Genomic DNA, 14,614 nt, shown 5'->3' on the forward strand with positions numbered 1-14,614 from the left:
CTCATTTGATAACTACTTCTAATTCTTTTGTTCATGAAAAGGATCTCCTATACAGTAATCTCTTGCTTCAAGACCAAGGTTTCCAGAAAAATTTATTTCCTTTAATACTGTTTTAACTTTGGATTTTTAACATGCCCTCTTATTTCTTTTTAAGCAAAAGGAAGGTAAAAACTCAAATGCTGTTTGAATGTAAAATCACCTCAAATGTAAGTTTTTCATTTTTCCAGTGCTTTCTCTAAGTACTTGTCTGCTAACTAAGTTTCAGCATTTCATGTTCTTTTTCCATGACTTTTTGCTCATCTGTCCTCTTTCTTTCTGTTTGAGATGCCCAAGATAACATATTTCTGTGCTTAAAAGCAATTTTACAATTCCCATACAGCAGAGTTAATGAATGAATGTGTTGTATTTCAAAGATGTTGCTTTTAAAATGCCAAAACAATTATTTTGTTGTGTTTCACAGACAGTTGAAAAATGGTTACAGACAGATTTTCTCAAACTTTTGTCTTTATGCTGTGTAAGATTTGAAACTCTTTTTTTTTTTTTTTTCCTGTTACTATTCCATACAAGAAAAATAGTATCTTTTAGCATAGGATGATGGAGAAATTTAAAACCACAATTTCCATCCAGTTAACTTTTAGTAAATTTCTTTAACATGATGCTTCTTTTTAGACTTAATTTAGTTTTAATTTACTTATTTTGGTTTTACATAACCTCAATTATTTCGAATCAAAGTGTTATGAGCCAGATATGAAGTTTGAACAGGAATTTCTCCCCCATCTGAATGAAATTGATATACTTAATTTTCAGTTAAGCTGAGCTCTGCAGGCAGGTGAGATTTACAATTTTATATCTCATCATATTCTTTCTGAAATTTGATATTTTACTTGAGGCACCCTTTTTATCTTGTTCACAGTGGAAAATCAAACAGTGGCAGAACTGTAGCAGGTCTAAGTTATAGTGACTTTGTTAGGTTTGTGAGTAAAGAGCCACAACGCAGTATTCTCCACTATAACAACTCCTATGTTCCTGTTTATACCTCACGAATATGTAGAAAAGATATGCTCACGGTTAAATTTGTGCGACTCCGTAACCTTCAGCAAATACCTTCCAATATGCTATGTGAGCTCTTTATGCTGACAACATTTTTTCACTTCTTTTTATAAGTTCTGGACCCTGAAAAAAAAAAGTGAATATTATCAATGAAATTGGGAAGGTAACGTACTTGTGAACAAGTTACATGTGTACAAGAGCAATAAGTCAATTCATTAATGTTTTATAATCTCTGCAAGTTGTGTACAAGCACTGTATATCACAGAATCACAGAATCACAGAATTTCTAGGTTGGAAGAGACCTCAAGATCATTGAGTCCAACCTCTGACCTAACGCTAGCAGTCCCCACTAAACCATATCCCTAAGCTCTACATCTAAACGTCTTTTGAAGACTTCCAGGGATGGTGACTCCACCACTTCCCTGGGCAGCCCATTCCAATGCCTCACAACCCTTTCAGTGAAGAAGTTCTTCCTAACATCTAACCTAAAACTCCCCTGGCACAACTTAAGCCCATTCCCCCTCGTCCTGTCACCAGGCACGTGGGAGAACAGGCCAACCCCCACCTCGCTACAGCCTCCCTTGAGGTACCTATAGAGAGCGATAAGGTCACCCCTGAGCCTCCTCTTCTCCAGGCTGAACAAGCCCAGCTCCCTCAGCCGCTCCTCGTAGGACTTGTTCTCCAGGCCCCTCACCAGCTTCGTCGCCCTTCTCTGCACGCGCTCAAGCACCTCCATGTCCTTCTTGTAGCGAGGGGCCCAAAACTGAACACAGTACTCGAAACTGAACACAGTACTCGGTGTTCATGTATATACAGTGTGTATATACATATGACACTGTTTAATATACATTTTGCTTTTACTGCTCAGCTCAGGTTGCCTTAGATGGTTTGGCATTTGTTAGAAAAATACTGAAATACAGCTTTATTAAGTAGAAGTATGATTCTTTCTGGATGATGGGCTGGGTGGACGTAGAGGTGGAAAACTTTTTACATAAGTAAGGTTTTTCTGTACTTGATCATTTGAAGCAAAGTAATGCAAAGACTTAGAAAAAGAGGGAGTAAGCCTCAAGGGTTGTGGGAAACATGTTAAATTTCAGTTTATCTTAAGGAATATATCAGAGATGAGAAGTAAGGAAAAGCAGGTTTACTGAAAGGCAGAGAGAAACCATGGTAGCTCTGAGTTATGAAGGTCAATAAGCTAAAATAACATAGGAAAGACAAGTGCCAAGTCCCAGTGATTCCCCAGTAGCAACAGATGTAGCTGAGTTCTGTGTCTATAAATTGCTACACAGAAACACAAGGATAACTAACTATGTTCTCTAGCAGTCATGCACAGCTAAACTGACATGCCTATCTACCTGTGCAGGCAATAAAGTTGGTCTTTAGAAATAGAACCAAAGGAATTCTGGCTAGTCAGGCTTTGCTTTTGTTGCTTAATGGAGAAATTTACACTTTTGTGTATATTTTCACTTTGATTGAGAATATAAAGGTGAAAACAGAAACGATACCTCTTTCACAAAACATGCTTCACGGTTTTCTTCTTTGCAGCACTGTTCCCTCATGGCAGTAAAAGCCGCAGTGACAGAGGTCAGCTGTTCCTGTGTGATCTGAGGCTTGTATTTAATGAGGTTGATGAGCATTCTGCAAGAAAAGCAAAGCAAGCACTGTGAACCTGGAAGGGTAGGCACACGGATTAGGACGACTTCTCAAACACTACTGCAAAATCTTGTCTTTCTTATTGCCCACTTGCTTTCTATAGCTTTTTTTTTTTTTTTTTTTTTTCCCCACCACTCAGGTAGGTATTTGCAGTGGGGAGTCAATATGTGCCTCATTCTTCTGTGGAAAAAAAAAAAAGTGGCAATGCTCATTTTTGGAGTTGTTCCACTGTGAATGTCTATAAATACATACAGCTGGTTTGTGTTGTGTACCACTCCAGAGGGTCTGAGGCAGTATGGGATTGCCATAGCACAAGTTGAGCTCAAAGAGTTTTTTTTTTCTTTTTTTATGTTTTTACACTGTGTCTCGTGCAGCTCCTGTAAAGGACGGTGCAAGGGATTAACTTTAGGCACCTGGTGCTTCCATTCTGGTGGTGTATACACCAGTGCAGATTCACACCTCTGAAAATGACTTTCTTTAATCAAAGGCAGGTAAATATAGGTTGAACTAGAGAGGAAAAGAAACCACGATAAACATGAGAGGAAAGCAAAACAGTTTGAAAAACGTGTTGGTGTGCATTGCCAGGATGAGAATAAGAAACGGGGAACAGTAAAACAGGCATGTCTTACTCCTGCTTCTTGTGCTGTAACTTTTCCTCTTCTGTCGTACACAAGTCTTCGTGGAAAGTGAACAGACCAGGAGTCAATGATAAGGGCACATAATTCTCATCAATTTCTAGTTTCCCCATGCACGGCCTCCTAAGAGCATAGGAGCTACTACAGCAGTGGCAAACACCGGGGTTTATTGGGTCGGTTAGGTGTCTTCTACATATTTCTCCAAGCACAAGATCCAGCTTTACCAAAAGAGGTGAAAAAAAAACAATCTCATGTCATTGCTTTATTTTCTATTCTTCTCTGAAAGAAACCACTCTTAGTAAAGTTGTAAATAATAAACAAGAATTTAAATTAAGCTTTGTCTATGAGATATAAGTTTATGTTTCTACTGAATGCTGCCTTTTGTTAGTGCAAAACTGGTTCAGATTTATCAGAATATATATATGCAGTTTTAGAGACTGTTCTTTGTGCATAGATATTTTGTGATTTCTTCATAAAATGGTGCTTCCTTTTGATGTGTATTGATCGGCAGGTTTTGTGGGTATGTTCTACTGTTCCCGTAAACATAAGGTTTCACAAATGATGGCTGGGTACAGGCTGAAGCTTATGTGTTTTGACTTATGGGCTTGGAGAACTCTATGGAAGAGCTGCACAAAATGTATCGCTTTCATAGAACAGTATGGCTTCAGGCATCTGGAAAGGATGATTCCTCTAGAAATAACCATCTCTCAGATGAGATCATTAGCTCCAGAGAGAACAGGGTCAGTCTGCCTGTACTGCAAAACTGTTAAGTGCTTAACGCTGGCATGACAATTTCCTGATCCTCACAGAGCATCATTCAAGCATTAACTTCAGTGACACTGCATTATGCTTACTTCAGCTGTGTACCTGATAGTACACCTTCAGTGCAGCTCAGTACCTGAGTCAACATTTTGCTCATTTACTGGTACTGTAAGTTCTTGGACCCTGCTAGTAGCAGGAATTGTCACAGAAAAAGTAGGACAAAGATGAGGGGGAAAAAAATTACTCACGTTTTCTTCAGCACAAGGCAATAGCTTGTCCTGGCTTAATTGGCAGCATTTGGAGCCGATTGTAGTCATTTGTTTGGTGAATTTTATTAGCTCTGCAGATGTTAGCTGAGGCATTTTCTTGGTGAAGCTCATGAGAAGCCTGAAATGATAATTGATTTGATATTGGTGCTTTTGATTCCACCAGGCAGCAGTGAGCAAGCCACTGCCTTCACATAAATAAAGCTCCAGCCAAACCCCACAGAAGAACATTCATTCATACAAGGGCAGGGCGGAGCCTGGTGTTTATAACTCCTGTAGGCAAGTATAAGCATGCTCCGTTAGTTGGAGATCTCTCCTTCTTCTGACCAATCTCTTACCAGGTTAAATAAAATTAATGGTAAGAAGGTCATTTATATGTTGGTGAGCCCTCTTACAAAACAGTACGTATACTTTTCCTGTGTTATTCACTTCCTTTGAATGTAGGGATCTTGTTTAAAAGCCAAATTGAACTCAAGTGACTTACTGACAGACTAAATCAGGGCAGAACATTAGCTCAAAAAAAGTTCACTTTTTTTTTTTTTTTTTTTTTCTTTAAAAATATGTTTATTAGCCATCATGGCCAGGAGAAGCATAGCAACTGTTAAATAGGCAGAAGTAGCATACCAGATTTATTGGAACCCTGGAACTCCTAAGGTCTATTAAAGATCAAACATGCCCAGGAGTACAAATAGCCTACTCTATCTCCCCACAGTAAGACAGCAGAAGCCTAACTTTAAGTATGCAAGCAGTTTACAGATTTCATTGAGATTGCTTACATACTTCGTTAGGCATGTGCTCATTAACCTTGCAAATCAGGGCCAGAGTTCCTCCAAGAGGCTTGTGCCTGCATGTTGCATTTAAGCGCAGCATACATTTAAGCTACTCAGGTTTCATTCTGTCTCCTGTAGTTAAATCTTGTTACAGTTGCTAACATTTACATCTGCTGCAGGAGATTGAGAGCAAAGTCTTTTGCAAAAGATGCAGCAACTGCCTTTTGGCCAAAATTACAACTCTTAAGTTAGAACTCATAGCTCAAAATGCAACTATAAAGCAAAAAAAGTCATAGGAAACATAGGTGAGAGATAGAACAAGTTGTCATTTCACTGCCTCAGGAGTTTGGATAAGGACAGAACCCATAAGAAGCAAGAACATTGTTTTGGAAAAGAAAAAAAAGTCTTAAAAGTAATTAACGTAATCTTAAAAGTAATTAACGTATTGGACCACACATTCTAGTGGTGTCATTTAGCCTAGCTTTTTTGCCATACATGGATTTACTCCAGCCTGAGTTGTGCCAGCTGGTACAGCAATAATATACGCATAAAATAAAATCAAGGAATACTCGTTTTGGAAATAGTAGTCTCCTTTCTCCTTGTAAATGTCACAGCTTGTTTTCATCACACTTTCCGTTTCATAAATGTGTTTCTTCAGTTCTTCTTCCTGAGGAAAAGAAATTAGTTTAAGGAGTCACTTTTCAGGGGGAATGCAGAATGCCCTACTGCCTGATGGTGAGGCCTTGATATCTAAGGCTGCCTCTCGCCTGATACATACCACCAATTTTTAATTTCATGAGAAGTCTTTATCTGTCTACAACCTCTAAACTGCCTGAATGTGACTATTGTCCAATTGAAACAACTTCATTAAATTCTGTATAATGGACGGAAGGCTAGGTCTGAAACTCAGGGTGGCTCCAAACTGCAGACAAGTATGATGCTAAATGTCTGTATCAGAGACAATAAACATTTGCAAGAGGACAACTGGTACTGCAAGGGAGCCTAAAAAAGAGTAGGTAGTGGCTCACAGAAATGCCAGCTCCACCCATCTCCCCAGCATGTCTATTTCTGATAAATTACTGGTGTACCACTGGAGCACCAATGCAGTCTCTTACAAAACATCTTCAGGGAGAGGAGGTTGGGTACCTCTTAGCTGATGTTTGCAACAAGAGAGGAGTTGGTTCTTGTCCTGTCCCCAGGAAAAAAAAGTCGTCTTGACCCAGAGGGCCTGAAGTCTTTCCCACCTACCAGCTCTCTTGATCTACCAGCCTTCTCCCCAGGGTGAGGTTAATACCAAGGGAGGAAAGCAGAGAGCTGCCTGAGGAACCCAGTCCCTCCAGGTGCTGCTGCAGGGGTGCATCCTGCTCCCACTCTCTGCAATGCCATGTTCATTTCCCCAGCAACCCTTATCTGCCTCCAGTCACTGAAGGCTGTGACGGCTCTGCTGATGCTTTTCTGTACAGGAATCATTTGGGCCTCACAACGTTTGCTACAGGAACTGTGGATACTTGCTCTAGACCTGGAGTAGGGATAGTCACTATTTAGCCAGAACCAGTCCTATGGTCATGTGTCTGTAACCATCAACGTATTGTGTGAAGCATGATGGCACCCACCCCTCTGCTGCAGCAGTCTTGTGGAGAATCAGTTTTGCAGCACTCATCCAGTAGGTCCTCATATCCTTTACCAATTCTTAAAAGCATTTGAGCAGAAAATTCAGGGTGTCTTCTGGAATATTCATAGAGAAACCTGCAATATGTGGAGTAGGTATGTAGTGGATATTAGAGATAAAACTGCCCATAAGAGATCAGGGATGGTAAGGACAGCGGGGTGCTTTTGGGATGGTCTCATCTGACCTTGCATGTAACGGGGAGAATTTCACAGAATCACAGCCTGGGATTCAACCAAAACAAAACTGACTGATTTTGTATGGTTTGGATTTTTGTTCTTTAAATCCTACCTAAATGATGATGAAATAATTACTAGTAGCAAAGCCATTTATCAATAGACAGGGAAAAAAAAAAAAAAAAAACTCTACTAAAACCAGTCACCTCACCTGGAGTAGTTGTGCTCAATCTATTTCTTGGGGACTTGATACTGTTTCTGTTGCAGCCTTTTTTTTTTTTTTTGCCCAAGTTTAATACTAATAGGGTCGGGGCATCATCACACAAAGGAACATGGCTAGAACAGAAATAGATCAAACCTGTTTGGATCAAGACATGAGCCTGACTTAGATAAGTGTTTTTTAATTCTCATTTAAGAGTGGATCAAAGCTATATTTTGACCCTGAGATCAGAACTGATAGTGCCTAATTTTCACATGCATTTCTTCAGTTTTCTCTGAAATAACCATTGTGCCCTGTTCAGCATTTGTTGCTATTCCATATTCTCCAGGTTTGAGTGGTATTTCTCTCAGGTAAACTTGTACAGTATCACACGCCCACGTGCTCACAGAGCAGGCATCTAAGACTAATAAGCTGAACTTAAACTTTCAAACTGGCTCCTTTTGACCAAAGTAGCAAAACAGCAAAATTGAAGGGTAGAGGAAGATGTGTTACCTGGCTAAGTGCGTATCTTTTTCCTGAGCAAAGCGTTCACATATTCCTTTGTCTTCTATAAACTCCCTGACGTGGGGGGACAAGTTTGCAGGTTTGTCATCATTTTCTGCATTAATTATGCATTCACTTCTTTGTAACAGTGGCTTTTCACAGCACTTTTTAATTTTACTTGATATGATGTCTTGGTTGGTGCAGACGTAGTGCAGAATCTCTTCCTGAAATGTAAACAAAGAAAGGAAAGAAATGTTACCACGTTTTGGTCTCTATTTTTTTGATCAGTATTCTTATCCCAGTTTTACATACAGAGAGAGCGACACCCAAAGAAAGGAGGTGGCTGGCCAATGCTATGCAACAGTCACCTAGCAGAACAAGGAAGACTGAAGTCCTCTTGCTGTATTTGTTGAAGCCTCTTGCTTGCCCTTTGATAGGTGCTAGGTAACCACCTAAACAGAGAAGTTAACTCTCTAGCTAGACAGCACAGACAAGTAGTGAGATAAACGGAATTGGTTTGTTAGAAGAAAAGGAACAGAGGATAGGCAGACATTATGTTTTGCTGAAGGTTGCATGGAAAATATATGGCACTGAAGCAGTGTTAGGTCATTTTAGGCACAAAGTGGTTCTTTCTGCCCTTTTGGATGATTTGATGCTGGAAATATCAAATGAGAGAGTCAAGCAGATTTTTAGACTGAAGAAACAAACTCCAGGATTGTCAAGCAACCAGAACCTCACATGAGAGAAAAAAAATAATAATAAAATTTAAAAAAGAAAAATAAAATAATAATTAAAAAAAAAAAAAAGGCATTTAATTTTTCCAACCATATAAAAGTTAAATGAATTTTACCCTATCGTGCATGCACTCCAGCATATCTCCACGACAGCAGTCCTTGTGCATTTTAGCAACATCCATCACAAGTTTGCTAACAGTAACAAAATCAGCTTTAGGAAATTTCTGGCTTATCTGAGCAAGTTTCCTGGAATGAAAAACAATACACATCGCTTATATTAACGTGAGACTGACAGTTCACACCACTTTCCTGTAGAGGGCGTTATGCAAACTGGTCGGAAACGGTCGGCTTCTGCTCTCACTGAAGGTGATAAAAATTGTCCCTTGAAGCCGGTAACTGAGATACTTAAAGTTATCTGAGGATGCTGAGTGAAATATAGTGTGAGATAACAAAGACGTGGTAGGTGAACATAAAATTACACGAATAACCTTATGTTTTTAGAGCTGGGTTGTACTGTGCTCACGATCATTCTTTCATCACAAAGAGCTTGGTTCATTTCAAACTTTGTTTTTCAATTTTTGAAAGCTAATGGCGGCTTTTAGGGAAACAGTGACTGCTGTGATGCATAAATTCGTATTCTTAATCTGTACACCTTGTTAGATGTTTGCTAGTGAGCTGAAAACAAAAATGACATGGCCAGTATTCAGGGTCATCATACTGTGTGCAGGTGCGGATCCACTTCTAAGCTAGTGTGTGACATCCATGCTTTATTTTAACATGTGTGTGCCAACTGGAGCTTACAGAAGGAGTCAGGAAGGATTGCAATGAGTGTCTGTAGCAAAGCATTACATCTTGGTGATGAATTTGGCTGTTCTGTAGCCAAAGCAAACAAACCCAAGCCTTGTTTGGCAAGCAGGGGGAAGACTTACAGAGCCTTTATGGTCCTTTCTCCAAACTTCTTCAGAATTCCACATGTGTGTTCCTGCCTCAGGCCATCTTCTCTGACTGGCTTCACTACCTTTGGTGCCTGGTAGAAAGATGTTAAAGGCCATGAAAACAGAACAGAAGACAAGACAATGTTTTAGGGTAAAACTACTGACTTTTTTTTTTTTTTTTTTTAAGGAGGGATTTTTAAATAGTGATAGAAAGACTTTTACTGTCCAAGCTGCAATCTGAACTAAGTGTTGTGCCTGCTATTTACTCATCAGCATGTATTAAATAAGTATTCTGCAAAAGGAAACTAGAACCCTTCTAGAGAGTAGTTTACTATTTTTAGGGTGGGGAAGAAATCTTCACCTGGAAGCTACAGGACTGCCTTTGTGTTACTATTAGCTAATGTTAGTTGTCATTTGTTAGTGGTATTAGCTGCCATCTCAGGCAACCCAGCCAGAGCGTAAGAAAGGCATATTCAGTAAGGGCAGGTTCCCCATGCTTATTTTCCACTGTTAAGGTAAGTTGCTGTGAATTTCTGACTCTAGTTACATGTGGGGCATACCTCTACAGTGCAAACACTTGGCCAAGCAGGTGATGCGCTATCATTACGGGGCTATAAACAGGGAAAAACAAACAAACAAAAACACCACACCACGGATTTCTGCACTCTGCATACTACCACTTCCTCTCCAGGCATCCTTACAACAAACATTGTGCACATAGCAAAGGCAGAACTGATACCATGGCAGGTGTGGGGACTGCCCGTGGCTCCATATACATCTACCCAACATCCCAATTCAGGTATTTTCATTTAAAAATTTAAACTATAATTTCAGAGAGCATTTAAGTCTAATTTCAGCCCATCCTTAACAAGGTGAATTCTAACATCAGATGCAGATGCTGAAAAAGAAACAGACAATAGCCCTGCTTCGGCATTTGTTTAGCTATGGGAAAGCCACTGCTCACATGTTGTTAAACTAAACCCCTGCAATGTAATACCTGTCTCCGAAAGCATTCCTCCAGGTTATGAGTGGGGTTTTCGGCACTTCTACAGCAGTCCTTCATCATCTCATCATAATGGATAGCAACAGAAAGGATTGTTGGGGCATAGAGGAAAGGATGCCTTCTGGAAATCTCATAGATGAAACTAAAACAGAGAGCAATGTCTTTACTTTCAGAATAATCCCCCATATACAGGGGACTGCAGTGTTATTGTAGCATCTGCCAGTACATTAAAATAATAGCTACTAAAAGTGACTGTTTTCCTGTCAAAACTATCAGCTGTATAGTGCAGTGTTTATCCTGGAAAAAGTCTGATGGGGCTAGCATTTTCCTATAAGTTAGGGGCTCAAATCCTGATGGTCCTGGCCTAGAGGTCACAAAACATCTGCTTGCCTTTTTAGGACTGAAAGGAGGTCCTTGGTTTCCAGATGAGCCCTCTGGATAAACTACAATGAAATAGTTCAGATTGTTTATCATTTGGACATATATTCAAAGCAGGAGGTGGCCGAACAAGGTTCACATAAGGATAATCAGAGCTGGCTGGATTATACAAATGTTTCTCATTAAGAAGAAAAAAGAGGATAGCATTACAGAGAGTCTTGTATTGAACTTTTGGTTGGTACTGCATTTATGGTCTCTAGGCTTGTTATTATCATATCCAGGCAACAAATCTATGATTTATTTACTTACTATCCTGTTAACGAATGTTGATTCTGTGAATAATTTTTGCAGGCAGCTTCAGCATTTGGCCTTTCAAAAGGAGAAATGAATGCTCTTGATGAATTTTTAAGGGAGAGGAAGCAATCGTTTCTTTCAGGGTCCTTTTTAGCACAGCAGTCAGTAAACCTTGGAAGATTTTCCTCCTGGCATATTGTATCGAGGAAAATCTTGTCCTGTGAAAAATTAGAAAAAAAGTTGATGCGTGTGAGCATTCCATTTTACTCTTGTGAGCTTTCTGGGGAGACTTCTTAACCCAACAAGCCCTCGCTTGCATAAATGTATAGATTCTCTCTTTTTCTTTCCTCCTGCTTTGACTGCAATGAATATCAGACTGACCTCTAAAACATAAATGATATGTCACTCTCTGATAGCTACTATTATGCCAAGATAGACTTTGAAGTGAAGTGGTTTTGGAACACACTGTCCAAGTTTCACTGAACTTAAACCAACATTCAGACCCTTGTTTCTTGATTACATTTGAGATGATAGGGAAGATTTGCATAGTGTTGTTTCTAACATAGCAGGATCTATTCTTTTCTAATTAAAGTCAGCTGATGAGTCCTTGTTTCTTGTTCATAAAATAGCAATGTTCAGGTTCAGCTGTCAGTCATGTGTCAGCTGGGAACTGTTTTTATTCAGGATTTGCTTCAGATCCAAGTTTAACAAATAGAAATGTGTCATAACACAGACGGATAGTCATGTTTTGTGATTGAATCTGCCAGCTCAAAAGTGTGTTGGAGCAGACACCATCAGAAACTAGCAGTGTGAGTTAATGGAGTAGAACAAACATCTATAAGCATCATATTTGCTAGAAACATCTAATTAGGCTCTACTGGTTTATTTTTTTTACACTAGCCATAGAAGCACAACTTTCTAACCATCTTTTACAAAGATATAGATGAAGTAATTCAAAAGTTGCTGTGATATATGGTGGGGGCAGAACTTTTTTTTCCTCCACTCATCTTGAGATGCCTTATAGGTGAGAGCATGGCAAGGGAAAAATGTCAATAAAAGCAAATCTATACACAAATAAATCACATCTCCTAATAATGTGTTCCTTTTCAGAAGAAATATGTATTAGTACTCTGAAATTATAAGTCACTTTTAAAAGTCTGTGCCATGTTAGAAGTATGGACAAGCTTACCAAAGGCTTCAGACAATCTGGGTTGTCTCCATCTGCAGCAGCGCACCTTTTGGCAAGATCTGTTACAGCTTCAGCCATTTTAACCGCTTTGGTGAATGTGCTTCCTTGCACGTACTGAGCAAACATGATCATGGCACTACAAGAACACAGAGTGATAAAGATGTTGCTGCCTGCCTAAAAACTCGTCACATTACTTTTAGTGTGAAACAGTAAGATGATCATATTCTGTGATTTCTGTCATCACAGACTGAGTTTGCATGGGCTGGTGGAAGAGGTGAGTGTTTGACTCACTGTATGCGTTCATTTCCAAATGACACAAAATACCACAGGGATGTTCATTGGCAGCAAATTTGCAAGTAGACTTCTTGTCTGGACAACTTACATGGCTTTAAAATTATTCTCCTGCAGCTGAGAAAAACGCTGGCCAATGCTGTTTTTTTCCTCTGAAAAACAAGATAATTAGTCTTTGAACAATAATAAAAAAATGTTAAGTGAATTCTTCAAATGCTTTATATATATATATATAGACATGTATATATATATATATGTATATATATATATATATATACACGAGTTTCAGAAAAACATAATTCAGTGCCTGAGGTAGTGGCACTAGGTTTGGAAGGCATAAGCTCATATTACCTATCTGACTTAAGTATGAGGATGTGAATTTGTTTTTGAACTACAGGGCCAATATAGTTCCCCTGCCTCATTCAAGTGTTGTGGGAGGAATTTGCTGAAACCTAGAAGGTGTTCAGCTACTTAGATGATGCAAGTCACGTGATTAAACTCATTAGAAAATATCTTTTAACCTTATTTTAGCTATTTAAGGGAGTACTTAACTACTGTTTCGTTGCAGATAAAGGCTTCTCTATGTAGAAAGCATGGAATAATTTGAGGGCTACATTGGTAGTCAAAGCTCCACAAAAATTCACAGAGCCACATCCTTCTGTACAAGCTCTGCATTGGCCCAGTGGAAAACAAATGTGCTCAATCTACCTGAAGATTATGTGCAAATATTTTTCTTTTGTCAGTGGATTATTTATTAATGGCAAAACCTAAACCTAATCATTTCTTGAGTTCCTCATTCATTAGAGAATATTTTCAGAGATTAATTTCAACATAGTGGGTATATTCCCAAATCAGGATGATACTGGCTCACATCCATGTCAGTAGGGCTGAGAGCAGTATAAAAAGATCAAAGTGAAGAAATAAGCCAGCTTCTCCAAGTAACTAGGAAGTGTGAATTGGAATGATAAGAAGAGATAACAAAAATAGCAGTTGTTTTATGGTCTTGGGCTATTTACTGCATTTGGATGTTCTGAAGATGAGAAAATGACTACTGATAGAAATATGTAAAGTGAAAGACTCATCTGAACTGCACACTACAGGAGGTTTTCATTTGCCTCATTTTTGACACTTGACCTTAGTGCAAGGCAGGGCCATCATAAGCCTCTCCAGGAGTCAGTGAAGAGCAACTTAGATTCCTCCAAAGCATAATAAAGAGCAATTGCATAACTTAGCTACTGAATAGCATCTGGAGGTAGCATCCCTCTTGTGCCTTCACTGTGTCACTGTCCCATGGACTATAGAGGGAAGCTAAAACAACTGCAGTCTTTACTTCAGCAGTTCTTGGAGTACCTGAAATTCAGTGGAATAACTCCCCCAGAGATTAAATTACCCTTCAGTACACATCCTCTCAGTAAGTTCAGGCTGTCCCACTACATGGACTCTCAAGACATTAAGAAGCATCATGTCTATGGTTGATCTCAAGAAACAAGTTATACAGCTACAGTGTTGTCGTATATCTTTCACTGCTAAGAAAATACTATCTAAAATTGGCAGTGATAAAGTGAGATACCAAATAACCACGCATGCCAAGTTGTATTTATCAGCATTAAGTGAAAGAATAGAATAAAAATACGAGATATATGCTTACCTATGTCCCAATAACTTCTAGGCAGGGCTTTGACTACAGTAAAGCTTACTAATAAAATTATATAAATTACTGTTCTCCAATTCATAATGTCAGCCTTTGGCAGAAGCCTGAGATGGGTTTGGTTTATCTCTGAAAGGCAGAAAGATTTAAGAGGAATGATCTTATATACTCTACCAAATGATTTCTGGTTAATCAAAACCCTTTTAGTGCCATATATAACATTAACCCTTTTAGAATATTCCCACAATAATTAAACATGACATTATTTGCTTAGTATGATGAACCGACCAGCTTGTTGCAAAGAAGGGACCTTGTAGATTCTTTTTTTCCCCTGAAATTTAGACAAATAGACATTTTAAACTTATCACACTTCAAACAAGAAGTTTAAACATTCTTTGTGCTTTTTATCATGAATGTAGATCTCTTCTACTTACAGATTTGTTCAAAGGTGATTGCTG

At 38.9% G+C, this 14,614-nt stretch overlaps 1 protein-coding gene across 1 annotated transcript; it reads right to left on the bottom strand.

The window, feature by feature from the left end:
- Window positions 1–1,128: 1,128 nt before the first annotated feature.
- LOC311209381 (alpha-fetoprotein-like) lies at window positions 1,129–14,241 on the bottom strand (the record flags this gene model as incomplete). The annotated part of the gene is made up of 14 exons (XM_084286678.1): window positions 1,129–1,173; window positions 2,559–2,691; window positions 3,336–3,559; window positions 4,352–4,490; window positions 5,709–5,806; window positions 6,753–6,885; window positions 7,694–7,908; window positions 8,535–8,664; window positions 9,348–9,445; window positions 10,351–10,498; window positions 11,044–11,246; window positions 12,218–12,353; window positions 12,600–12,660; window positions 14,157–14,241. The coding sequence occupies 14 exons, from the start codon at window positions 14,239–14,241 to the stop codon at window positions 1,129–1,131; spliced, it is 1,848 nt and encodes a 615-aa protein (XP_084142804.1).
- Between the last annotated feature and the right edge of the window lie 373 nt (window positions 14,242–14,614).

This window comes from Netta rufina (assembly GCF_964035555.1).
Source record: "Netta rufina genome assembly, chromosome: 4".
Taxonomy (NCBI): Eukaryota; Metazoa; Chordata; class Aves; order Anseriformes; family Anatidae; genus Netta; species Netta rufina.